Genomic DNA, 27,091 nt, shown 5'->3' on the forward strand with positions numbered 1-27,091 from the left:
GTCATCAATCATAGCTTTGTCTGTGACAGATGGCAAGGAACTAATTTCCTTAATGTAGAAAGAATTCTTAAAATCCTTTAGAAAGATGGACAAAAAATTATTTATTACAAGATGGTCAGTGACCTATGGATTCCCAGTCATATCATAATGAAATACAGGTTAAGGCAATAGTGGCCCGTGTTTTAATGTAGTAGATTGTTGCTGTTATAAGTGAGTAGAGCTGGTTCTGACCCACAGTGACCCTGTATAGGGTTTCAGAGGAGAGGTTAATGAGTTTGAATCACCAACCTTGTGGTCCAGACGACCTTGTGTTCCCGTGCTTATCATGTAACCCACCCCAGGACTCCACGGCAATGTATTAGAGAACAAACCCTAACATGGTAATAATTCTCAGTCACTAGTGGGGAAATTGAAAATCAGTACAATCTATTTGGAAGACAGTTTGGGATTTTGCTAGCAATATTTTAAATACTTATACCCTTTGCCACAACTATTCCACTTAAGAAATTTAAAATTTCAGAGTCTCAAATGCACAAAAAAATGTGTAGAGAAGGTCCCTGAACCACTGTTACAATTGTTGATAAACTGGAAAAATGCAGATTCTCGATTGTCCTTTAATAAGAGATGAGCTTAGTAAGTTACGATACATCTGAATGTCAGACATGGCAGTGGTTTGAGACTGGGTGAAGATGTAGAGGCTGACATGGAAAGTTATTGAGACTACATCGTTATAGGAACACATCTCAGCGACTTATCTGACAAGCTAACGTACCCACCCACCCACTCCAAACTGGGTGCATAACTATTATTTTTAGTCTTCCTGATTCCAAAATGTTAAGCACTTGACTTTCAGTGTTTGCCAGTTATATGGAAAGAAGCACAGCCATGTGGAGACTGTGTGAGCTGAGAAGCCAACTCATGTTCACATAGGCTCAAGAACGAGTCTGATGGAAGAACCGTGCCCAGTGTCCCTGTCCCTGTCAGCTTGGACAGGCAGCCTGCTCAGTGAGGGGTGGGACTTAGGAGCATTGAGCTCTCAAACAGAACTGTGACGCTGAAGTAATGAATGTGCTTCGATGTAGTGTTCAAGTTAAAACATTTGTGTGCCCATTATGATGGAAATATGCATAAAATAGTTTGACTAGATGATAGCAGTGTATACTAAAGTTTTAGATGGCTATAGTTTCTCAGATTTCATTGAATATTGACATTTTTACATAAAAAGGAGTAAAAATTGTATGTATGGCATGTCAAATCAGTGAGGAGAAATGACAAGTGGTTAGATCTAGTGCTTATTTCACCACAACTTTTATTAATAGTAGTAATAATTACTTTTATTATTACCATAATCATGTAATATCATAAACAAATATAAACCTAACCTAAATCATTATGATACTTGTTTCAATTTACTTTGCATTCTTAAATCAAATCCAAACATTAATTACAACTTGATTTTGGTATTAGAATAACTGTTAGTCATTGCTGTTAAGTGCCATCGAGTTGATTCTTACTCATAGCATCCTATACAGAGTTTCTGAGGAGCATCTGGTGGGTTTGAACCGCCGACCTGTGGTTTTCAGTCCAGTACTGATCCAACAGTGCCACACCAGGAGTCCTTAGCAGCATTATGATTTTCTGAAAAGAAAGGTGATGCTGCTTACGATGATATATTAAATGTCAATAATAGGAGTCGCTGAAATACACAGAACCATGACATCTCATGAAGAAAATACTGTGATAGTTATTTTACAGTTAAGGATATTGATCACTTCAGCTTCTGAAATAAATTTCAGACAGATCAAAAAATCAAGAGTTGATTTTTTGAAAAGGAGCAATAAAAGATCTGTGAGAAAATAAAAGTTGGAAAACATGAAAGTAAGCACCAGTACAAGGCCATGTGGGGTATGTGCCCCCAAGCTGAGGCCGGCCATGAAGTTGGATCCTGAAAGACTGCACAGCTGGTGGGGCCCAACCTGGGCCTGTGCACCCCTCTACAAGCTGACCTTCGGCTTCATTTGAGTGACAGTGACCTGGAGTGGTTCTGGTAGGACACCAGCAGGGAGAGATACCTGGCTCCCAGAGCAGCCACGCCTCCCATTCACACTGCAGATAACTTGGTCTTCAGGCTGGGCTGGGAGGAGCCCTCGACTACTAACCAGAAGGCTGGAGTTTGGAACCTACCCAGAGGGGCCTCAGGTGAAAGAGCTAGTAATGTGCTGCCCAGAGGTCCCAGCCTTGAAACGCATACCGAGTGCAGAGCTCTTCTGTCCACACAGCATCACCGTGAGCCGGAACCAACTCGATGGCAGTGGTGTATTCTCACGTGGGAAGGCTCTGAGAAGGAAAACCCTGTTGGCCAAACATTTACGCAAGAATTACACTAGGTCTTTTGTTCTCACTCTGACATGGTCAGAATTAATTTGTAGGTCCAAAAGTGTTTAGTTTTGTTTTTCACTCTGAGTTGAAATTGTAAAGCAAGGATACAGGGGAAACAAAACCAAGAAACATTGTTTATGTCTATTTAAACGGTTGTAGAATACCCCAGGACATTTCTTCCGGCACCACTTTGTTAGAGAATGGGGCCTCTGGAGGACCCAGACTTCACACCTGGCAGCGGCTGAACAGGCATGGAGACAAGGCAGCCATGGAGCATGGCTGGGGCCTCAGGAGCGTCCAGACACTGTCAGACTCCTAATCTTTTGTTTGTCTTGCTCCTCAGGTTTGGTAAAGAAAAGCTGCTTTCTGCTAACATCTGAAAAGGCTGTCCCAGGGGAAATGGTTTCTTTGGCCCTCCTGGGGCGGTGGTGAAGACTCTGCTGGGAAGAACTCTGACAGCTGAACGCCCAGGGTTACCGTCACCATGGCCAGCAAGAGGAAGTCTACCACACCGTGCATGATCCCTGTGAAGGCAGCGGCACTGCAGGGGGCCAGTGGTGAGGCCCAGCCCTCAGAGACTGTGTCCCAAGGGCCCCAGCAGGATCTCCCCCCTGAAGCACCTGCTGCTAGCAGTGAGGTGACCCAGAATACCAGCAGCACCGATAGCACAGTGCTGGCCAACGGGCATCGGAGCACATTGGATGGGTACTCGTATTCCTGCCAATACTGTGACTTCAGATCCCAGGATGTGACCCAGTTTGTGGGACATATGAACTCAGAGCACACAGAATTTAACAAAGACCCAACTTTTCTATGCACTGAATGCAGTTTTCTGGCAAAAACCCCCGAGGGACTTTCCCTACACAATGCCAAGTGTCACTTGGGGGAAGCTAGCTTTGTGTGGCATGTGGCCAAGCCAGACAATCATGTCATTGTGGAGCAGAGTGTCCCTGAGAATACCAGCAGTCCTGACCTAGCAGGGGAACCCAGCACTGAGGGTACTGACGGACAGGCCGAAATCATCATTACCAAAACTCCAATCATGAAGATAATGAAAGGCAAAGCTGAAGCCAAAAAAATCCACACGCTCAAGGAGAACATCCCCAATCCACCCGTTGGTGAGGGCTTACCAAACCCCTCAGCTGGGGAAGCAGAGGTGAAAGTGGGGGACCATGCCTTCATCAACGGAGCAGTTCCAGTCAGCCAGGCATCTGCTATCTCCACAAAACACCCCCATGTAGCCAGCGAGCCCCTGGTAGGGACCGTCCCAGTTTTGCCGGCGGGTATAACACAGTTTCTCTCCCTCCAGCAGCAGCCCCCAGTGCACCCCCAGCACCACGCCCAGCAGCCGCTGCCCACGTCCAAGTCCCTGCCCAAAGTGATGATCCCCCTGAGCAGCATTCCAACATACAATGCGGCCATGGACTCCAACAGCTTCCTGAAAAACTCCTTCCACAAGTTTCCCTACCCAACCAAAGCCGAGCTCTGCTATCTGACCGTAGTGACCAAGTATCCAGAAGAACAGCTCAAGATCTGGTTCACAGCCCAGAGGTTGAAGCAGGGAATTAGCTGGTCCCCTGAGGAGATTGAGGATGCCCGGAAAAAGATGTTTAACACAGTCATTCAGTCTGTGCCTCAGCCCACCATCACCGTGTTAAATACTCCCTTGGTCGCCAATGCTGGCAACGTCCAACATCTCATCCAGGCTGCTCTCCCAGGTCATGTCGTGGGACAGCCAGAGGGCTCAGCAGGAGGACTTCTGGTCACTCAATCACTGATGGCCAATGGGTTGCAAGCGACAAGTTCATCTCTCCCCCTGGTTACGTCTGTTCCCAAACAGCCCACCGCTGCACCTGTTAACACTGTGTGTTCAAATACATCATCAGCCTTGAAGGTGGTGAACGCAGCCCAGTCGCTCCTCACAGCGTGTCCCAGCATAACCTCCCAAGCCTTCCTTGATGCGAGCATCTACAAAAACAAGAAATCTCATGAGCAACTGTCAGCTCTTAAAGGGAGCTTCTGTCGGAACCAGTTCCCGGGACAGAGTGAGGTAGAGCATCTGACCAAAGTGACCGGCCTCAGCACCAGAGAGGTGCGGAAATGGTTCAGCGATCGGCGCTATCACTGCCGGAACCTGAAGGGTTCCAGACCCATGATGCCCAGCGACCATGGCACCATCATCATGGACAACGTCCCAGAGGTGCCCTTTGCCTTGCCCCCCAAGGCCCCTGAGGCAACCTGCGTCTCGACAGCAGCCACACTAGTGCCCCACCCTTCTGCCAAACGCCAGTCCTGGCACCAGACCCCTGACTTCACACCAACCAAATACAAGGAGAGAGCCCCCGAGCAGCTCAGAGTCCTGGAGAGCAGCTTTGCACAAAACCCTCTTCCTCTTGATGATGAACTGGACCGCCTGAGAAGTGAAACCAAAATGACCAGGAGAGAAATTGACAGCTGGTTTTCAGAGAGACGAAAAAAAGTGAGCGCTGAGGAGATGAAGAGGGCTGATGAGTGTGTCCCTCGGGAGGAAGAGGCAGCAGCGGAGGACGAGGGTGGCGAGGATGAGCCGGCCAGTGACCTGAGTGTCTCTGGTGAAAACGGCTCCCTGGAAGGCTCGAGCAGCCAATCCCTGACAGAGCGCAAAGTCAGCCCCATCAAAATCAACCTCAAGAACCTGAGGGTCACGGAAGCCAATGGCAAAAGCGAGCTTCCAGGGCTGGGCCTCTGTGACCCCGAAGACGATGGCTCATGCAAGCTGGTGGAGCAGCCCCCAGGCAAAGTGAGCTACAAGAAGTCAGCCCAGCAGCGGCATGTGCTGCGGCAGCTGTTTGTCCAGACCCAGTGGCCCAGCAACCAGGACTATGATTCCGTCTTGGCCCAGACGGGTCTGCCGCGCTCAGAGGTCGTGCGCTGGTTCGGGGACAGCAGATACGCCCTGAAGAACGGCCAGCTCAAGTGGTACGAGGACTACAAGCGGGGCAACTTCCCACCTGGGCTGCTGGTCATTGCCCCTGGCAACCGGGAGCTGCTGCAAGACTATTACATGTCGCACAAGATGCTGTACGAGGAGGACCTGCAGAGCCTCTGTGACAAGACCCAGATGAACTCCCAGCAGGTCAAACAGTGGTTTGCTGAGAAAATGGGCGAGGAAACCCGGGCTGTGGCAGACACGGGCAGTGAGGAGCAGGGCCCCAGCACAGGAGAGCACACGGCTGTTCACAAAGGGCTGAGTGCTGCCTCTTCAGAGGAGCACAGGGAGTCATGGGATCCCACTGCCCCGGAGGCCAGCTCTGAGCCCTGTGACACCTCAAGTCCCCAGGCTGGACTTCAGCTAGGTAAGGAGTCCATGAGGGGGCGGGGGGCGGGCGGCGGCTCTCCTCTGGGGTGAGGGTGGGAGTGCTAAGCGGGCAGGCTGAATTTATTGCCCAGTGGGTATCTCTCTGCTGCTTCCAAGGTAGCCTGGCTCCTCAGAGGACAGCTGACAGCAGAAGCTATAGGAGGGCTGGGTGTAGTTTGTTTTGTTTTGTGTCAAAGAACACAGTGACCCTACAGAGGCCTGAGCTATTCTAGAGGTTTCTTAGCAGTAGGAGAAAGGATTCTGAGGGAAGTGCAAAGCACAAAAGAAAAGCGAAAGAGAGGTCAAAATATCAGAAACAGCTAGTACCACCACCACTGGAGAGGAGAAAGAACTAGGACTTTTGAAGAAATTCAGCTCAAATTGGTGAACAAAATGAAAGAAAGCCGTTAATTGCTGCTAGATGGATGAAGTGTTTGTCGTTTCATTTAATCCTGAAAATCTTGTCATTTGTGCCTCTATTGTTCTTTCTGATGTAGAAGAAACCGTTCTCATAATGGAAATCACACTTGAGGACGAATGTTGAATCAAGAGCTTGACTTTTGATCCTCTGCTCATGGAATGTTAGTACCTGAAAATAAAATTCAGCTGTTTTCGGGGTTGTTTTTTTTTAACCACAGTTTTGAAACCACAGACCAACCACATTATTAGATGCTGATTTTCCAGGAGCTTGGTCCTCATCTCCATTATAGGTCCACTCATAGCATCAGGAGATGCAGTGTAGCTTCTCACCAAAGGCTGTAGGAACTGATAAGGATGTACAGCCTCCTTTTCCTGGCAGGTGAACCTGGAGAAGTTGGATCTGGGGTCTGTTGTTTCTGGACTTTACCTTGTTTTTGCTCTAGGCCCTCAGAAACAGAGCAGGGGTGTCAGTCAGTGGCACCTGTTTGTGGCTGGTTTCATGGGACCGTTGGCTATGTTTTCTAGCACTAGCCACCCTCAGGATGCCTGGACCTGGCTTTAGAGCTGCTCACTAAACAGCATGATTTCTGAGGTCCAGAGCATTTAGCAGACCAATTTAGTTCATTTAGAAATTATAATTATGAATTTAAATTATATTCAGTTGTAATTCAATAATAGTCAACTTTTAATAATTAACACTGGCAAAGCAATTCCATAAGGGCTCACTAGGGACTATGTTTAAAGAAATGTGACCAGAGTGTACCCTTTCCCACTAAATTTCAAATGTGGTACCTCTTGTCTTGGCCAGGTATAAGCAGAAAATGAACAAAAAAAATCGTTTTATGCAATCTTTTGTTATCAGAGTTAACCCAGTTCCACATGGCTTTTTTTGTTGCTAAAAGTTTTTTGTGTGAATTGAGTGAAAGTTTACAGACAAGATCATCAGCTTTACATTCAACAGATCAGACACTTTGTTTCATCTCAATGATTGCAAACCCCTCCACACAACACAGTCATCTGACTCCTGTGGCTACTGTTTCCATCCCACCCATCCCTTCTCAACTTTCTCCTTAAGTCAGTGATGCCACTTTGCTCTTCAATGGTTGAGCATACCTTGCTAGTGTTGTTCTTTGCCTGCCTATTGCGTAGCTGAAAATTGGGCCACGAGCGTGAGTTCCTGTCCAGACCTGAAGGGTGGTTAAGGGGCCATAATGCTGGATTCCTCCAGTTTTTCTTTGATTAGTAAATCTGGTCTTTGAGAAAAGAGCTTTGCACAGAACTTTTCTTTAGCTCTGAATTACCACTTCCTGGGTCTCTGAAGCTTCTGATGATCAAGTCACCCATGTTTGCTTCAGAAATCACGTAGTGGGCATGCTGGGAATGGATTTGAGAGATGGTGGGAGGTGCTGAGGGTCTTGGATCCAAGGGGACAGTAGAAATGGAGAAGGTTTGGCTTAGGGGCAGGCTGTGGGCCTTAGAGTCAGGCCGCACCTGGTGGGCTGGAGCCCCCCTCTGTGGCCTTGGGTGTGGAACTTGACTTCTGAACTCCAGTACCCGCCTCTGTAAGACAGCGCTACTGCCACCTGCTTGGTGGAGATGTGTGTGAGCTGCCTAGCGGCAGTTCTGGAAAGGGAAGGTCGCTCCGATTCTAAGGAAAAGAAGGGGACTCCACGGGACTTGGTGGTTGAGAGAAACAGAAGGGATTTCTGACAGGATGGTTGGTGGCCCCCTTGACTGAGGTAAAGAACTCTGGGGAGGAGCAGGTCTGCCTCGGAGCTTCTGTAGACCTCCCTGTGGGTGTCTGCAGCAGGCACTGTGCTGAGTCAGAAGATCTGGGGAGAGGTAGAATTGGAGCCAGAGGTGTGGGTGTCTGCAGCCAGGTGGATGGGGCTGAAGGGAGACAACGGAGGGTGATCTGAGAGGTTGGGCAGATGGGGGAGCAGCATCCAGGAAGCTGAGCTGGCCATGGTTGCGGCTGCAGGGAAGCACCCAGGAAGTGTGCATGGAGCTAGGGACTTTATCCCTGTAAGCCTCAGTGTGGAGCCTCTGTGAGTCCCCTGCCCAGGGCCAGGCCTAGCGCTCTACCCCCCTCCCCCACTGGCACCAGCATTTCCTGGACATGGTCAGATGGCTCCCACACCACCGCAGAACATTGTGGTATGTTTACTTCAACTTGGCAGACCCCAGCTCTTCCACCTGGTGGCTTTCCACCGAAGACCTGTAACTCCAGACCCACTGCCCTCGAGTTCATTCAGACTCAGTGACCCTATAGGACAGAGAAGAACTGCCCCCTGGGGTCTCTGAGGCTGCAGTCTTTGCAGCAGGCGCCAGGTCACTGGCCCTGAACCACCAGCCTTTGAGCAGCTGAGCACTTTAACCGTGGTGCCGTTTAGACTCCTGTGATCTGTAGAAAGGACACGATTTCTGTTCTTTTTTGGAATATTTTTAACTTATTTGAAACCTTTTTTGAAACATAGTTATATTACTGTTTCTTCTTCATGGAAGGAAAAGGAGACTTGGGAGTCTGTCCAGGATTGTGGAGGGGAGCCAGGTTGTCCATATGGTTGGCGTCTGAAGAACCCTGTTCTGGTGGTGCTCACAGACTGGGGGTGGGGCCCGGTCAACAGTGGGGGGTGAGCACACAGGGCTGTGGGCCCTTCCCTGGGCCTCACTGCTCACAGCCGGCTGGCTGCCCTGTGTCCTGGAGTACAGCTCTGGGCTTCTTGTGCTTACTCATGAGCCGTGAGAGTGTCTGAATGAATACACTGTGCACGCTGACCTGAAGCCGGGCTGTGGCTTTGAGTCACTAGCACAGTAAAGTGCTGTCCTTGTTGGGCAGATGGTAAGAGGGTAAGAGGCTAGAGGCAGCCAGGCCCTTGTGGCAAGGACCCTTCTGAGGAAGTCAGAGCAGGGTACAGGAAGGGCTGCTCTGCTCACCCCCACCTGCTTTTCCCAGGCCACACCTGTGGCTGTTGCATTTGACTTTCGGGTTTGAAGCTCTAGATGAAGCAGAGACCTCAGTAGGATGTATCTCATAGCAGTACCGAGGAGCGGGAGGCCCCTCTCCTGCTGGCCACCCTGGGGCTTGGCAGTGGTCACTGGACAGTCTGGAGGCCTAGGCAGACTTGGCCGTATCCTGCCCCAAACCCACAGACACTTTTTCACATGCCCTTCAACTAGGAGGCCAGCAGGAAGGCACTGCACATGGCGACAAGTGGTCCCGAAACAAATGACATCACCCTGCCTGGCCCGGACCGGCTGCCTTGGGGTCGGTATGAGGAGAGCCTGACATGGACATGACAGGCATGTGTTTTCTCCTCAGAAACGGACTGAATGGGAACCGATCACTGTGAAGGACTGGCCAGTCTGGGATGCCGCCTGTCACACGGAAGGGCCAGCCTCACCCTGCTGCCTGATACCATTCTCATGCCCGGCCGCTGGGCATCTGAGAGTGTTGGCAGTGGCCTTGAAGCCAAGCAGATGGTACCATCCCCATCGGCTGCCACCAGAGCAAGAGAGACTGGGATTCTCATCAGTTCTTCCCACAATGTAGTACCTCCCCTCTGCCTTCCAATGGCTAAAATCGTTCCGATTTCATATCCATAGAATCAACTGTTTAAAATAGACATCGCTTATACACATTTAATAAAATGTCAGATTATAAACACTTTCATTATGTAGAAACTTTGATTAACGAACAGTGCTTATCTTTTGCATCATCTCTGAAAATGCCTTGTGTCTGTCTGTCCTCTGGAGATTCCTGGAGCCTCTTCTCCCCACAGTGGCGCAGGGAGGTCCCTCCACACGCAGAGCTTCACCCAGAGCCCCTGGGGCCCCGCTTACCAACTTGGTGTCCCTCCAGGAACTCAGTGCTTTAAAACTGAGCAGTAACAATGCTTTATGCCAGACTTGTCCTGCCTTGTGGGGTGACCGCGGTTCCAGAGTTTAAAAACTGGACTGGTGGTTTGACTAGTGTGCAGTGCATAAGGGTCTCTTCACAGATGTGGGAATCATGGACCATCATTTTTCAGTTGTCAGACCAACTAAAGAAACATTTGTTCTAAGCTTAACATACTGATCGAGCACCTGCTCGCTCCTTGCCCTCCCCCGCATCTAGACACTTGAGAGCAGGAGGGAGCAGAGGAAGGTGTGTGACCAGGGCCCGAGAATGACCACTGTGATTGTAGAGCACTTGAATCACATCCACTTTAAAGGCCACATGGTTTGTGAAGGAAGAGCCACACTTGCCTCGTTCTGGAAATGAGTGGGGAAGGGACTTGGCATAATGATCAGAACTGGGGTGACGTCACCTTCAGCATAAAGAGCTGCAAGTAGGAATCCCTGACAAAACCTCCAATTGCTTCTGGCCTTTCATGCCAAGACATAGTTGTGAAGATGTTCTTAAATGTTCCAATCACACGGAAACACGCCTACGGTGCCGTGGAGTCGGTTCCAACTCATAGCAACCCTGTACAGGGTTTCCGAGTAGAGCCTATAAATCAGTCTGAGAATAGGGGAGTGGGGAGTGGGGAACGGGGTGCATGAGTGTGGGTGTGCACCCGCCCGCACACCCACACGCGCAGTGGCAGGAGGCACATCACCTGTCAGTCCTCTCACTTTCTTGGAACCCACCTGTTTCTGGAAGAGCCAAGCCACCTGCCCTGAGATCTGGAAGGTACATTTCTCCTGGGACCCTGGCTGGGTGGGCAGCACTAGAGGACCCCAGAGAATAGGCTGGGACTTTGGGCAAGAAAACCTAGTGGTCCTTTCTGTTCTGTCCTCTCCTCCACCCCACCAGGGAGGACAGTGAAGGGTCTTCTGCCTGCCAGTAGCTGACTTGCTTTGCAAACCCAAAGTCCTTGAAACATTGCTGTTTTAAAACACCACCCCTCTCCACCTCCTAGGTGGCTAGTTTGGAAGCTACTTTTGTACCCGTGCCATTTTTGGGGTAAAAGCTGTTTGGCCCCAGAAGCCTTTCTGAGGAATTCCCCAAATTTTGAATGACCACTGATTCCTTCTTTCAGAGAACAGACTCCTGGGATTTTGTCCTTTACTGTTTCTGTGCACGTAGACTAATTTATATAGATTCACACAACCACAGTACTCCATTGGTACTTTACTCATTTGACGTTCATCTGACGTGAGCAGGAAGGTACTCGGAGCACCCAGGCAGCCATCGTCTCCCAGCCTCCCACACCTTGCCCCCAGACCCTGCCAGACTTCTTCCAGGCCAAAGGACTGTCTGTGTCTTTAGTGAGCATTTTCTTGGTTATTTTATTTGTATCCACATTGTAACTGAAGTTACAATCCAAACAGGAAAGAAAAGGGAAAAAACACTACATGGTGGACAAGGTAACATAGGTCATAGAGCGCATCCAGCCTTGGGTTCAGCTTGTCTTTAGGATGGACCACACCAAACAGACAAGGTGCTCTGCCCCTGTGCTCCTGAATCAGTCTGGGCCTTAGATTTGAAAGTGTGAGTTGATAAAAGAAGTTAGGACATGATGCGGGTGCTGACAGGGATACAGTAGCAGGTACCCAGGGCGTTAGGAGCAAAACCATGAATGCAGCCAACTTAGTGTATAGGAATCCCCTCAGCAGCCAGGACATTGAAATCACCACCAGCGCAGCCCACGAGGTGGCAGTGGGGTCTGGAGAAAGATGGCTCTAGCAACAGACCTGTGGCCAGACCCCTCACTGGTTTTGTACACAGCCAAGGAGTTCAATTCCATGCAGAAGGCATTCTGGGGCCCCAGAGTTGAGGGGGCAGGGTGGAGTTAGTCTCTTGAAGAAAGCCTATTTTACACTTGGACTCGCCAGAGTAAACTCATCATTGCAGTGCCTCGTGTTGCATGTGTTTGTGGATCTAGTCATAATAGATGAATAAAGTCTGCGCTGAAGACTTGGATTTGAGTAGGTTGGTAATTTGAGGGGTTCTCCTTTTCAAGAGTCTGGTCCCGAAGTAGGGGACCCCCCAGCTGGATGGCTTTGGGGTTTGGCAGGGACTTTGTAACAGAGAACTCCTTTTTCTGGACCCATTAACTGCAGTCATTCAAGGGGATCAAAGCGCCTTGTCCCACACCCTGCTGCCTGGAAGCAAAATGGGGAGGGAGAAGTAGGGGGAGTGTGGGCTGGAACCCTTGCAGGCTCCCACATGTCCAGTTGGCCTCTAGAGCTTGTCCCACGGAAGTTCAGCACCTGTTCTAGCTGAAATGTGGCTTTTGTGGGTTTTATCCTGCTCAGCAGCGGTGGATCTTGTCTTCTCTCCCTACCTCTCTGGCTCAGTCCCATGGCTACCTTTCCTGGAGGAACTTGGTCAGCCTTAGGGGTGGGGGTGGGGGGCATGCTCTAACGTGTTTGTGCTGCTACTTCTTGGGTCGTGTTGCCTCTTGCCTTAGTGTCTTCCTGGACCAGTTCAAACACCACAGCCCAAGACACTTTGAAGGAGAGAAATCATAAACACAATGAAGCCTGGGCCTTGGACTTTTCCAATGTCCTCCCCACCTTTTTCCTTGCTCAGTTTACCTGAGGCTATTTGGAAATTTGACTCACTTTGTGTTGAAGCTGCAATTCTGAGATTTTCATGTATCTGCAAAGCTGGTATGTGCCCAAGATGAAGATGTCCCTAGACCTGTGAAGGTCTGCATCAATACCAGCTGATTCAAGTCAGGTAGACAGGGCTGGTGCTCCTCTCCACCGAGTCCCCTCCTCAGAGTCTCTTGCTTCCACTTCATCTTCTTTTCTCTGAGAATACAGTCCCTCCTGGTCATCCTCCCTGGACTTTTGGAGGCTGTCTCAGTGTAGTTTGAGGAGGACCTGCATAGTCCCCTTCCCCAGCCCAGCTTCAGTCTGTGGCCAGCATGCCGTTTTCTCTGGCTTCTTTAAGGTGAGGCAAAGCTGTGGCTACATCATTCCCATCAGCAGCGCTCTGAGCTAACAGGCCTTGGTTAGAATTCATTTCTGCTGTAATCTACCTATCCCCAGTGCCACGTCTCTCTGGACTCCGTGTGCTCTGAATTGATGCAGCATCATGCACGCAGCTAGCCTTGGAGGCTGGGGCCTGCTCTGCATTCTTCCATCCCAGACTTAATTGTCAAAAGGAGTCATTCAAATCAGAGGCAGACCCTCAGCCTCTCCTGGTGTAGCGCTGTAGGATAAGCAAGGTTGGCAGTTCAGTCACCAACCGCTCCTTGGAAACCCTATATACAGTATTGCTATTAGTCAGAACCATACAGGGTTGCAATGAGTCAAAATGGACTCGACAGCACTTAACAACTGAATGGGGGGAGGGGGTTGGGCGGGAAGCACTGTTTTTCACCAGACTGGAGATGGAAGGTTTCATTTTAGCTCTAGACCACCAGAAGGCATCCTAGCACCCCAAGGACTGGAGCTGGAGAGGGACTTCTAAGTCAGGGGCCGGCACTAGGCAGGCCTTGGTTGCCATGCGGTCAAGGACAGGTGCATGTGCCTACCTTGAGTTGGCAGGACTACATCATCGTTGCTGACCCTTGTTGCAGTTGGGGCTGCCTGGCTTTTCTTGCTGCTCAGGGGGTGAGCCAGGGTGCCTGGAAGGAGCCTGAAGGGTTTCCTTGCCATTTGTGCCTCTTCCAGAGACTGGTGAGGGTGGGGGTGGGGTGTGTGTGTGACTGGGAGTGGTTTCAACTTGGTCAACTCTGCAGCTTGAGAGACCTTGTCAGTCAGCCCAGTTCCTGCCTATGTAGGTCACTGATGGTGTGGGTCATGGGCTGGAGCCGATGCCAGTGTATCATCTCAGGCTGTTTCTATATAGCTGGGTGAATGCCAGGGAAGAAGTGGGCACCCCCTCTGGCAGTGGGGTTCCTGCCACACTTCTGTGCAGTTACTTTGTTGAGCTGAGGGGTTAGACTATGCCAAAATTATTAAAAACGCCCACCTTCCCCTCCCTCTGGTGACCATTGTTTATTGAGTTCTCACTGAGCTCATTGTGAAGTCAGAGGGAGTCCCAGAGGCCTGCAGATACCTCGGCAAGGCGGGCTGTCCTCTGCTTTGTCCTGTGGGCAGGCCTGCCCAAGAGCAGGGCTAGGGCCAGACCTGTGTTTGCTTTGGTTTCCTGTCGCACAGAGGGAGCCAGCAGAAGTGATGGTGCTAGTCACAGGCCAATGCCAGTTTGTCCGAAGGCAGGTCAAAACTTTAGCTCAATTGTGCAAGAGTCCTGCCTCCTGCGTGGGCACATTCGAGAAATGTGGGAACAAACTGAGAAATGGCACACTTGGACTACCGTGGAGGCCTGGATGAAGTGGGGCCGTTTGTTAGGCTGGATCAAAGCATGTCATGGTGTGGAACATGCTTTTGGGTTTGGCCTGTGGGGGAAATGGGGAGGTCATCTGTTAAGTGGAGTCTCCAGGCCTCACAGGGTCCCGACTGTGGGGATGCTATTTTCTAAGATGCAAATTGTACATTTGCTATGTTTTTTTTTTAATCTGTGGATATGGACAAAGGGAGGGGAAATGAGGAAATTGTACAATTTGAAATGGGCTTAAATGGCACTTCAAACCTTTTGGTTGTTCCTAGATTCAAACCTTTTGGCTTATCAGGTGGGTTGTTAAGTGCCGTTGAGTTGGTTCTGACCCTGTACAGGGTTTCCAAGGCTGTAAATCTTTACAGGAGCAGAAAGTCTCATCTTTCTTCTGTGGAGCGGCTGGTAGTTTCAAACTGCTGACAAAGTTCGCAGCCCATTCGCAACCACTACGCTACCAGAGCTCCTCTATCAGGGTGGGTGGGTGTCAGGAAAAAAGTTCAAGACACATTGCAGATGTTAAGTTTTTCTGTGAACAAGACAGGCTAACATCTGAGTGGATCCTTGGGGCAGTTTCCCTCAGCTCACTTCTGGTGAGACCCAGCTCAAACCAGACACACATCTACCTTTGTTAAAAGTTATGAAGAAACACAGTGTCAAGCTTGGAGTCACACCTTCTACTACACACCTGGTAGAAGTACACTCAGCCATTTTCCTTTTTCCTGTGAGCAAAGTGTTGGTGAGAGATCCTGCCTTGTGCTAAGGAGGGGTTAAGTATATGTGGAGCCTGGAGTCTTCTGGAGGTAAAGGGCTAAACCCTCAATGTTCTAACATCTATAGCAACGCAATCATGTGACTGGCTCTTAGGACCCATGGCAGAAGGAAATACAATCTCCTGGGACACCAGGGCTTGTTTTAGACCTAGCCCTTCCAGAAGCTAACTTAGGTCTTGGGGAAGCAAGACCTTGTCCTGGATCTAAAAGACCAGGTCCTTGGGAGGCAGTTCAAAGTGGGTGGAGCCCAGAAACCCCTCAGCTGAGCCCAGCAGTGGGTGCAGATCAGAAAACAGAAGCTCACTTGGTACTCACAGGGGTGAGTTGCCAGCGGTGGCCAGCAGGGGTCACTGCAGGGGAGGCCTGAGACAGAGAACAGACACTTAGCCTGACCTGTGGATATGAAGGAGTCCCAGAAGAGAGAGGGCATGCAGGCAGAGGCGGGACTTAATACACTGAATAAAACAGGTTGTTATTAGATGCCATCGAATTGGTACCAACCAATAGCACAGCAAAATGAAACACTGCCCGGATCCCGGGCCAATCTCACTACCCCGTTGCCACGCTTGAGTCCATTGATGCTGCCACTTAGCTAATCCATCTCGTTTGGGGGGGGGCGGGGTCCTTCTTCTTTTTCTCAGACCCTCACCAAAGAAAACGGAAAGGAGGCATGATTTTTCTTCCCGAGCTAGTTTGATGGGACATGGTGGTTCTAGAGTTGTCAAAAAGGATTAGGTCAGTCTGTGTAGAGGGATCAGATCTTACATTTGAGACTGCATTGGGCATTTTCTTCTAGTTTGTTGTTGTTACATGCCATGGAGTCATACCCGACTCATAGTGACCCTGTACAGGGTTTCTGAGGCTGTAAATCTTTACGGGAGCAGAATGCCTCATCTTTCTCTTGCGGAACAGTTGGTAGTTTCGAACCGCTGATCTTGCGCTTTGCAGCCCGATTCGTAACCACTACGCTACCAGAGTGCCGTCAATTCCAACTTAGAGACCCTGTATAGGGTTTCTGTGGAGCAGCTGGTGAGCTTGAACTGCCAATCTTGCAGTTCAAACTGACTTTGCAACTGAAGCCCATTATTCTGCAGTGCCACATAAGGAGGATACAACACTGGCCTGAGACAAGGTAGTGTTTGAGGTGGACGTGCCCTAATCCCTTAGGAAAGGCAGTAGCAGGTCCCCACAAGGTCTAGTTCCAGAAGGTCACTTGCTTAGTGTATACTGAGTCCAATAAAACTGGACCACTTAAGGGGCACTGAGCTTCACCTGAGGGTAACTGAAAACCGCAAAGACACAGTGATGGTGACTGTAGTCTGAACACGTCACTGAATTGTACAAGGTAAAAGCAGCCAAAATGGTCCAGTTTTGGTGTATACATCATTTTCCAGTGCCAGCCAGTGGTTTTCAAGGCTGTGTCCTTTAGGAAGCAAATCACCAGGCCTGTCTTCTGATACACCTCTGAGACTGAGTTCAAAATTGCCAACTCTTTGGCTAGTCACTGAGTGCTTAATCATTTGCACCACCCAGATTATGTTATTGTTAGGTGCCAATGAGTCGGCTCCTAACATAAGTGATCCTATGACAACAGAATGAAACTGTCCTGTGCCATCCTCACAGTGCAGCCACTGTATCAATCCACCTTGTTGGGGCATCTTCCTCTTTTTCACTGACCTGCTACTTTCCTTCCGATACCATGCCCAAAGTACGAGATGAAATCTTGCCAACCTCCTTTCCAAGGAGCAATCTGGTTGCGCATCTTCCAAAATAGGTTTGTTCTGGTAATCCACTGTACTTTCAATATTCTTTACCCACAATTCAAACGCATCAGTTCTTTGGCCTTATTCACTGTACAGCTTTCACATGCATATGAAGTAACTGAAGAAACCATAGCCTGAGTCAGGCACACCTTAGTCCTCAAAGTTACATCTTCACTCCTTAATACTTTAAAGGTCTTTTGCAGCAGATCTGATCAATGCCATATTGCTTGATTTATTGACTGGTAAGGAGCTCTGGTAGCGTAGTGGTTACGAATCGGGCTGCGAACCTAAAGGTCAGCGGTTCGAAACTACCAGCCGCTCCGCGGGAGAAAGATGAGGCTTTCTACTCCCGTAAGGATTTACACCCTCGGAAACCCTGTACAGGGTCGCTATGGGTCGGAACCGACTCGACGGCACTTAACAACAACAACAACATAGAGCTCTGGTAGCGTAGTGGTTACAAATCAGGCTGCGAGCCGCAAGGTCAGGAGTTCGAAACTACCAGCTGTTCCGCGGGAGAAAAGATGAGGCTCTCTGCTCCCATAAAGATTTACAGACTCAGAAACCCTGTACAGGGTCGCTATGAGTTGGAACCAACTCCACGGCACGTAACAACAACATAGTGTATATTTAAGGAGCTCTGGCAATGTAGTAGTTATGAGTTGGGCTGCTAATTTCAAGGTCAGCAGTTTAAAACTACTAGTGGTTCCACGAGAGAAAGAAGAGGCTTTCTGCTCCCGTAAAGATTTACAGCGTTGAAAAAGCTATCAGTCAGAACCGACTCCACGGCATATAACCACCACTACCCACCATTTCCTGGTGTGGCGCTGCAGGTTAAAGTGCTGGACTGCAAGGTTTGAACCTCAAGGTTGGCGATTCAAGCTCACCAGCCGCTCCTCGGAAACCCTATACAGGGTCACTGTGGGTCGGAACCCACTTGAGAGAATATAGGGATGCTGAATGTTAAGTGCTAACAACTGCCTTTTTTGGTCTGTGTACAGGTTAACTGTATTGAAATACCCATTCTTAACAATGCTGCCCACAGCTTGTCATAAATCACAAGTAAACATCTTTCTGATATTTTCTACTTTCAGTCAAAACCCATCTGACATCAGTAATGATATCCCTCGTTTCATGTCTTCTGAATCCAGCTTGAAATTCTGGCTGCTCCCTGTTGATATACTGCTGCAACTGTTTTTAAATTATCTTCAGCAAAATGTACCTGCATGTGGTATTAATGATACTGTTTGATAATTTTCATCTTCTGTTGCATCACCTGCTTTTGGAATGGGCACAAGTATGGATCTCTTCCAATGGTTGGACAGGGAGCTGTCTTCCAAATTTCTTGGCATAGATGAGTGAGCATCTCCAGTACTGCACCAGTTTTTTTAAACGTTTGTTGTTTTCTGTCAACTCCTGGAGCCTTTTTTTGCTAATGCTTTCAATGCAGCTTGGACTTCTTCCTTTAATGCCATCATTCTTGATCACAGACTGTCTCCTGAAATGTTGAACAGTAATTCTTTTTGGTACGGTGATTGTGTATTGACTTTTTTTATGCTTCCTGTATCACTCAATATTTTGCCCACAGAATCCTTCGGTATTGGACCTTGAGGCTTGAATTGTTTTCTGTAGTTCTTTTAGCTTGAGAAGTGCTGAGTGTGTGCTTTTGGTTTTAGCTCCAGGTCTTTGCACATTTCATTGTAATACTTGACTTTGTTAGTCTCCAGCTCCCCTTTGAAATTTCCTGAAAACCAGACTGGTCAATCCCAAATAAACCCAGCATGTCTTCTGATGACAAGTGACAGATTCTGAGGCCAGCCCTTTAAATTAGAAAGGCTCTCTCCTTGTCACAGAGCTGGAAGCAGGAAAACGTAACTCTCTCGGCAGTCAAGGGGCCAGTAGGAGCCCGAGTATCATTGCTCTGTTCACTAGTGGTTGTTCTATCTAGTCTGCTGTTAAGCGCTGTCCACTCGGTTCCGACTCTTAGCGGCCTTGTATCAGGTTTCCGAGGAGCTGCTGGCAGGTTTTAACTACCAACCTTGTGGTTTGTAGTCCAGTGCTGACCCATAGTGCCACACCAGAAGTACAAGCAATGGTTTCTAGCCACCAGAGATTCAGACTCAGTAGCTTTGAGATTGTTAAGTACCGACGAGTATGTTCTGACTTTTGACTTATAGTGACCCTGTATAGGGTTTCCAAGGATCAGCTGGTGCGTTTGAACTGCCAACCTTGTGGTTCACACAAGTGCTAATCCCACAGTGCCACATCAGAACCCTTCTAGGCTAGTGGTAAACAAATGTTTTTTAAATTGTGATTCCAGCCTGAAGTGAGCAAGACTAGCCCCAAATCTGTGAACTTTAGGAAATTAATGCCTTTGGTTTTCCTACACCTCTTAACTCCAATGCCACCTGGCCATGGCGCACCAGGGGTGGCAATAATTACCACGTTAAAGACTCAACTGATGCACTTACCTGGGTCTGTCCTGGGTTCTGCTATGACAGACTTCGGGGTTTTCAGACAGCCTAGAGAACACCTTTTTTTTTTTTTGGCTCCACTCCAGGGCAGAGCTGTGGAACCTTTCCAACCACACTCTGGGCACAAAGTTTTTGTTTTTCAGCTAGAAAAGCACCAGACGGCCCACATCTGAACACTACTTCCTGGAAAGGGGGCTTCTATTGTAGAACCATCACCTGGAAATGTTTCTAGTGAAGTTCCTGGACAACAGGCTTTTCTGAACCCCCGAGGAACACACAGGTTCAAGGAAAAGGACACGAGGATGATTTATTTGGCAGTCAGATCTTAAGAGGGCAGCTGACTAGCAAAAATGGCCAACCCTGGGCCCACACGTGGGCAGTGGGCAAGCATGTGCTGAATGGGGCGATGCTGAGGCACCTTTGCACTCGGAACCCCCTTTCCCAGCTCCAGAGACGCTGCAGTAAGCACAGCACCTCGGTTCAGAGCCTGCCTGCCGGTACCCCCTCCCCACTGCCCGTAAGGCAGGCATCTCCTTGGTCCCTTTTTCATTCCTATGGAAAGAATACTGAGTCTTTACCTTAACTGGAACAGGTTCGGCTGTCTCCTCTCTTCCTCCTTCCTCCCCTGCTCATTACTCCTGACAGGATTTACACCCCAGCGGAGACCCACACGTGCCACAGTGGGCAGCCCACCTTGTCAAGGCTCTGCCCCAAGGTTTCCCTGGGACCAGAGTAGGAGCAGTAAATAACTTATTATGGATGCCACCGAGAAGAAAATAATACTGCTATTTTTAACATGATCCCCTGTATCTTCAGGCTGGGTCCGCATTCCCGGCCATGGGCAGTGTGCCCTTGTGCTGTGTCCTCTCTGCGGCAGGTCCTGTCCCTCCGCCCTGGCTCCAGGGCCAAACTGGGGGCCTCTGCCCACTCACTCTGCCCAGCTGTGGTTTTAAAGCTACAGGACAATGTAAACTGTTTCCCCAGCCCAGCGAAGTGGCTCCTCCCTCTCCTCCTCTTCCCTGTGCCACTGGTTGAGGCAGCTTCTCCCCGAGGAATGGCCATGGGCCTGGCCCCACAAGACAAAAGGATCCACCTTCAGAAGTCAGGGCCAGATGTGTGCTTAAATGTGAGACACCAGACAGTTTTTGCCTTCACTTAAGAGCTGTGGCGTGGAGGCCCCAAACAGTAACACATCTCATTAATGGCTTGGTTTTGGTCTCAAGTCCATGGCTGGATTACAAACTCCAGGCTGTGAGACAGGAAGGCTGCCAGGGAGGCCACTCCCCAAGACACCAGTTCAGGGTATTCCATGAGGCACGCAGCGCCGGCTGCTCCCCAAGAGGCTGGGCTAGAGGCGGTTGTCTCCATTGACCCGAGTCCTCCGTGGGGCCCTGGAGGGAGCAAAAGAGAAGCCTGGCTGGCATCAGGACCCTGGCCTCAGGGGACAGCCAAAGCCACACACCATTGAGTTTTCCAGAGCAGACCTAGCCACCACCTTCCCACCTCTCTTGTACCCATCTACCTCACCTCCGTTCACGACCATCAAAATGGTCTGCAAGATGCTCCTGGGAGACACGGAAATCCTCAAAGGGCTGCTGGTAGCGGGCCTCAAAGGAGCCTTCTCGAGTTCGGCCATGGAACAGCTGGCCTGAGGTGTCTGAGCCCCGCTCCCGCAGGGACGTACCACAGAAGGGGCTGATGTCTCCATTTTCCTGCTTCAAGAAGGGCAGGGCAATGCTGACTCCCAGTACCTAGGCTGGGTCCAGCTCTGCTCCCACCCCACGCCACTGCCATTACCTTGACCGGGAAGATGTCCATCTTGATGAGCAGTGAGGCCAACTCCAGGTCCTCACTGTAGTTGTTCTTCAAAGGCACAGCTCTGTATCCTGGAGGAAGGAGACCTTGGCCTTCAGCCCAGGAGAGACCCAGCAGCCTACCCTGGCAGCAAGCACAGAGGGTACCGTCCCCGGGGAGGGTGCCTCACCTGTCTTTAGGCCCTTCACAGGAAAAGTAGCTTGAGCCAAGAAGTTCTGGTCACTGAACATGTCTTCCTCATACACCACAAAACGCAAGAAAGCAAACTCAGGGTTGCTGATCTGGAAGTGGAAGGGTTTGGCCGGCCACACAGGGTTCAGTCCGTTGTCCACTGCAAAAGCCAGGACAGAAGGCTCAGGCTGCTTAAGGGAAGGACAGTCACCCGTGGGGAGGGGATCAAGGACCACAGCAAGGAGGGCAGACGCACCCACAAATTCGGTCTTCTGTTTGGTGTTGTCATACTCAGCTCCAGCCACTTCAATCTCTACAAAAGGACACACAATGCCTCGGCCATTCTTGGGCAGATGTCGGGCCCCCAGCACCTGTGTGGGCAAAGATGGCCCTTGTAGCTCCCTCCACACTCAGCACAGGACGCTTGCCAGTAGAGGGAGTGTGCCCATACTGGGCTTTACATGGTCAGTTCCGGTCTGCTGGAAGCAGTGTTTCCTTTAGCCAACATTTTCATGTGAGTCTGGCACCCCAGTTCACGGTAAATATCTACTTTCATATGATCTTGCTTGCCATCGAGCCAGTTTCAACTCATAGTGACCCTATATAGGGTTTCCAGTGAGTAGCTGGTGGGTTTGAACTACGAACCTTATGGTTACCAGTCCAGTGTTTATCCCTCAATACTATACACCGACTCCCTGTTTTAATATAGACCCTTGACCTGGGGGAGTTCTCCTCACAGACACTGTCAGTACCTCACCCTCATGTCCTCCCTATGCCAGGTGCACCCGACAGCACAGGCTGTCAGTCACAGTTTTCCACCCGAGGGGCATGTTAGGGGTTCAAGGATGGGAGTGCTTCAGACCAGTGAGCATCCTGATGGGCAGTCTCTGGTCAAGTCCCTCACCTCCACTGGTTGGCCTGACCCCACTGTGCTGAAAGCTAGCCCACCAGGGGAGGCCAAGAGCTGTCCCTTCCTCAAGCTCAGGAGCCCCATACACGACAGAGAAAAGGCCGGGTACAGTGGGCTCTGCTCCCCACCCTGAAAGCAGCCCCAATCTGAGCAAAAACCCTCCCCGGAGGCCAGACCCAACAGCACCCACCTCGATACAGATGGCGCATGGCTCCAGCCCTCGGAGGCTGTTCTTGTCAAAGGGATCAAAAGCGTCATCCCGCATGGTACCTGGCTGCAGCACATAGCCACAGTGCCCACCAGCCATGAAGAGTGCCTGGTTCATCTGCATGGGCTTGTCTGAAAGAGCAGGCTCTGGTGAACTCCAGCCCCGCATCCCTGCCGCCACCGCCTCACAGGCAAGCTTCTCACCTGGAGTCTGGAAGTTGAGGGCCACAAGCTGGCTGCCACAGATCCACATGGGTAGGGGATCATAGTTGGAGGAGTCTAGTCGCTGGCCCTTGGGGTAGATGCGGGAGAGCTGTAGCCGATTGTATTGGAGGAACTTCTTGCCTTTGGTCTTGTTCACATATTTTTCAGCCTTGGTTTCCGGGAAAGACGACATGTCCCTGTAACAGGCACGTTCTGTGCCAATTTCTGGGCCAGACAGGAAGAACACTTAGAGAGCCTGCCCACTTAGCACTGGCCTGTGCTGGGTGTTCCTCCCTCCTGCCCCCACCCCTCGGTGGCACTGAGTCCTTACTCTCTTCATCGAAGGGGACAGGCCGACAGTAGACAACCAGCTCAGAGAGCTCCAGGGCAATCTTCTTCCTCCGCTCCATCATCTTCCCCTCAGTGAGCTGGTGACACACATGATGACACAAAGTCCAAGATTCCTGCCCCGCCCAGGCACTGCCCACTCTGCCGCTGCTCTGGCCCCTCTCCCCGTCTCCCTACCCCAGAAGTGTCTCCTCTTCTCTGCCCTCAAGAACACACTTGCCTTTCAACACTCCTGCCACCATCCATGATGCCTGTGTCACACCTCTCCCCCCACCCCCACCCCCAAGGATGCTGTTACCACTGTCACCCAGCCTCCCTTACTGGGGACTCGGTCTTCCCAAAGGCCACCAACATCCTCAAGATGCTCTGCCACCAGCCCGGCCTCCTCAGTCCCCTCCATTCCACCTGCCTGTCTGTCACCTAGACCTGGGGACCCATCCCTTTAGACCTCTAGTCTGCCAGAACCTTGTCCTACCAGGCACATCTCTGACAAACACTCCACACAAATGCACTGATGGGACCAATCACCAGGTAGGGACCTTCACTCCCTGTCTTCTAGGCTCAGTGAAGAGAAGAGGCCTCCATCTTACAGAAGGCCAAGGGGGAACCTCTCCCACCTGCCTGCCAATCTCAACTGCTGGCCTTCAAGCTGGTATCTGAGGCCTGCAGGACAGTGCACTATCCTCTCCTTCACACCTCACTGCCCCAGCAGTGCCACCACAGTGTGTAGCTGCTCCAGCCAGTGGCAGGTCCAGGTCTCCCTTGCCCCAGCACTCACCAGAGGGCTGCTTCCCAGATGCTGAGAGCCTCCTCTGGCTTACCCATGCATTCCTCTCCCTCCTCTATGCCACCTCAGTCTCGCAGCTCTGGACCCACCACTCCTGCTTCCAAGTGAGACTTCTCGACTTATCTTTGGCCTTGTGTGTCCAACTGCCCACTCACATACCCACATGGATGTCCCACAGGGTCTCAAACACCACTCATCCAAAGTGGACCTGCCATGACACACACACACACACACCAAACCACCTGGCCTTCTGAGGCTGGAGAGGCAGCCAACTGCTCTGAGGTGGTGGGTCCACGGGCAGACTCACCCTGGCATCTGCAGTCTGGGCCACTTCTCGGATCTTCTTCACCCAGTCCTGGAGCTCCTCCTGGGAATCGGCTGCAACATCCAGGGACCAGTGTGCCATTGATGCCATGCTGATGGAGAATACGAAGAGCCGGTTGTTCTTGCCCTCCGGTCGGATGGCTGGAGGATGAGAGAGGACAAATGCTGAGTATAGACATCTCAAGCCCAAGGCATCAGCTCGAATACATTCTACCCGAGCGCAGTACGTCCTCACCATCCTCCACACAAGACAGACTACAACTTAGAACCAAGTCACTGTCTGGGGTGGGGTGCAGTGGCTGGTCTGCCTGACGCCATGCCTCTTCTCCAGCCCTTCCCTATCCCACCTCCAGACAGCTCTGCTAATTGGTCCCCCAATGCTAGGTGAGTATACTTGGGGCAGAGCTGGGGTGTCTGGAGTAGGGGCAATGCTCAGATTGGCACACTTAAGGCTCAGCATCAGCTTCCCTGCTAGGGTCACGGAGGAGCCTGGCAGAGCGCTGGGAGGAAGGGAGGGTGGGCACGGCTCACCGATCTGACAAACCGGCACATCCAGGACCCCACGCAGCAAGTCGCCCAGGGGGCTATTCTCGTCCAAGTGCTGTGAAAGCAAAGCCCACCGGGTGGTCAGCATGCCTGTGTGTGCAACCTTATCAATGAACACGCATATGTAGTCATGGCATGCGAGGGCGCTCCGGGACACCGGGATGAGGATATAAGTGAGTACCCTCCTGCCCTGTGCTCTGCTCTCACCTCCCTCTCGGGCTCCAGGGCTGTGGGACTGACCATCTCTTCCACGTAGTTTGATGGAAACCACAACTGCTTCTTCCCACCGTAGTCCCCCCGCCACCTGCGGAAGCCACAGGGTGCTGACCCCCACGCCACAACTCCCACGAGGAGGACATCCTTTGTTGGAGCCCCACCACTATGCCAGAGTGGCTGTGCAAGTGGGGATGGTGCTCCGTGCCTGAAGCCCACCCAAGACCCCTGGAGCTCACCAGCCTCCCTCCTGCTTCTCCACGTTCTGGATGATGGCGCTCTTGGTGAAAGTCAGCTCGTCCTCTCTCTGAGCCTTGTAGTCGAAGAGTGCCTTGACGGTACACTGCACAGGAAGAAGTGCTTGTCAACTCAGACACTCCCTCCCAGCCACCACCTGCCACACTGAACCTCAGCACTGACCCCTGACCCCGAGGGAGCTCTGGGAGAGGCAGGGCCTTTTTCAGGAAAGCTCAGGAGGAACCTCCTAGGAGTCAGGGCTGGCAAACCACGACAGGAGAGTCTGCATGTGCATGGAGTGTCTCCCAGGACCCTGAAAGTGCACCTAGGCTCCCCCCATGCGTCCAGGGCACATGCTCCTACCCCTCAGAAGACAAAAGGAGGTGAGGAGAATGAGTAGCAAGAAACCACATTCCAGCTAGGGTGCTCCGTACCACCCCCAGAGGTCAGGGGGTGCACTCCGGGGAGCACACTTTGAAAGGGTCAGTGCTAGCCCCTGGGACGGGGCTGCGGCCTGTGTTGGCCCCAGCAGCTCTGTGGTCGTCCTCCACCAACCATAATCTCTCTCAACTTTCTAAGACCTCAGAAAACCACAACCACCACTTCTCCACAGAGACCACAGGTGGGTCCAGAGCAGAGAAATACAGGCCCCAAGCAGCTGGGGACCCTCCACAGTTTCCGGTGCCCAGAGGCCACAGATGTACCTTGAAAGTTGGCATTGGGTTTGCCTCCACGTAGAAGCCGGGGTTACGTCCCTCATACAGAGCCCCGTAGTCTGGCTCCTGAAGACAGGACAAAAGGGGAATGTTAATGTCCCAGAGCTGCCAACCTCAGTGGAGATGTGTGCCCAGCAGCCTGGCCTCCCTATCCTCTCTCCATTCTCATCCTTGAAGTGGTTAACTAGCCCCCATCCTCACAGCACCTGCCTCTGCCTCTTAGCATCACCCCAATCCCAGGCTCCAGGGGACAACAGTCCTCTCTACTGGCCACCCAAGTCTGCAGATGACAAGTCTCTCAACCAGCTCCTTGCTCTTTTCTGTCCTCGGCCAGGACCTGGGTTCAGAGTGCCCAGAGCTGCCTGCATGCCTGCTCACCCCCTAGCCCCAGATCAGCTCTACACAGTTCTGACTCTCCAGCCTGTCTCCTTTGCCCAGTCAGGAACACTCTAGTGCAAGCTGGCACATAGAGCCTGCCTGGGTGATAGGCACTTTGGTGCCCTCCATGACACCAACATGTGTGATCCGAGAGCCACAGGACCTCCTCAGACCCCATGACGAGTATCCACCCCCGTCTCTCAGCCTGCCTAGCTAGCTCATGAGCACCCTTGGGGACATGTCACCCTCAAGGACACCTTTCCAGCTCCACACCACACTGACTAACGAGTACCTGACTCTGGACCTACCCAGAGGCTGGCCCAGGACTTTCTGAAGCCATACTAGTCTCCCCTGACTCTGCCCACCAAGTCCCCTCAACACTGCCCAGCTCACAGCTGTGCCAATCTTCTCCAGGGCCTCCTCATTGATGGGATAGCGCAGTTTCATCTTGCGGTACAGAGGGTGTTTCTCGTAATAGCTGATGAGGTCCACAAGACTGTCAAACTCCGAGTTCCCCAACATCACCGTCTGGCCCTCCTGCTGGACGCGGCAATGCTTGATCTTGCCCTCGGCCCTTCAGATAGAACAGTTACCTGGTCAGGGCAGCCCAGACTCAGGCTGCCCCACCCCTACCTCCCACCCTGCAAGGTCACACCCCTTACCGGAAGGAGATGGCGTAGGAGTTGGGTTCATTCCGCTTTCGCACCAGGAAGGCCCCATCCCGGGGGACACGCATTAGCATGTGCTCGGCCTGGGCTCTGGTCAGGCTGGCATGGTACCACCTGAAGACAACCCTGAGTCAGCCCCAGCCAGC

General features: G+C 51.2%; 2 protein-coding genes across 3 annotated transcripts in view; one reads left to right on the forward strand and one right to left on the reverse strand.

Annotated features, from left to right (window-relative positions):
- The first annotated feature begins 2,863 nt into the window (after nucleotides 1-2,863).
- On the forward strand, nucleotides 2,864-5,767 carry ZHX3 (zinc fingers and homeoboxes 3). The gene has a single exon (XM_006839356.1). It carries the CDS (start codon nucleotides 2,864-2,866, stop codon nucleotides 5,765-5,767), a length of 2,904 nt encoding a protein of 967 aa, XP_006839419.1.
- A 14,672-nt stretch (nucleotides 5,768-20,439) lies between these two features.
- Nucleotides 20,440-27,091, reverse strand: part of PLCG1 (phospholipase C, gamma 1) — a 33,112-nt gene continuing 26,460 nt past the window's right edge. Inside the window, exons 18-32 of one of the 2 annotated variants that reach the window (XM_006839293.1) lie at nucleotides 26,940-27,059; nucleotides 26,671-26,851; nucleotides 25,888-25,965; nucleotides 25,186-25,289; nucleotides 24,941-25,037; nucleotides 24,719-24,788; nucleotides 24,171-24,328; nucleotides 23,060-23,156; nucleotides 22,729-22,953; nucleotides 22,508-22,656; nucleotides 21,664-21,778; nucleotides 21,406-21,567; nucleotides 21,219-21,307; nucleotides 20,949-21,133; nucleotides 20,440-20,812 (exon numbers count right to left, since the gene is read on the reverse strand). In XM_006839293.1, the coding sequence (XP_006839356.1) occupies nucleotides 20,770-20,812; nucleotides 20,949-21,133; nucleotides 21,219-21,307; nucleotides 21,406-21,567; nucleotides 21,664-21,778; nucleotides 22,508-22,656; nucleotides 22,729-22,953; nucleotides 23,060-23,156; nucleotides 24,171-24,328; nucleotides 24,719-24,788; nucleotides 24,941-25,037; nucleotides 25,186-25,289; nucleotides 25,888-25,965; nucleotides 26,671-26,851; nucleotides 26,940-27,059 (1,873 nt within the window). In that variant the 3' untranslated portion in view covers nucleotides 20,440-20,769. Of the gene's footprint in view, nucleotides 20,813-20,948; nucleotides 21,137-21,218; nucleotides 21,308-21,405; nucleotides 21,568-21,663; nucleotides 21,779-22,507; nucleotides 22,657-22,728; nucleotides 22,954-23,059; nucleotides 23,157-24,170; nucleotides 24,329-24,718; nucleotides 24,789-24,940; nucleotides 25,038-25,185; nucleotides 25,290-25,887; nucleotides 25,966-26,670; nucleotides 26,852-26,939; nucleotides 27,060-27,091 lie in introns of both variants that reach the window. The other variant, XM_006839292.1, reaches the window with a different exon arrangement.

The sequence above is a fragment of the Chrysochloris asiatica genome, unplaced genomic scaffold (genome assembly GCF_000296735.1).
Source record: "Chrysochloris asiatica unplaced genomic scaffold, ChrAsi1.0 scaffold00023, whole genome shotgun sequence".
In the NCBI taxonomy this organism is placed as follows: Eukaryota; Metazoa; Chordata; class Mammalia; order Afrosoricida; family Chrysochloridae; genus Chrysochloris; species Chrysochloris asiatica.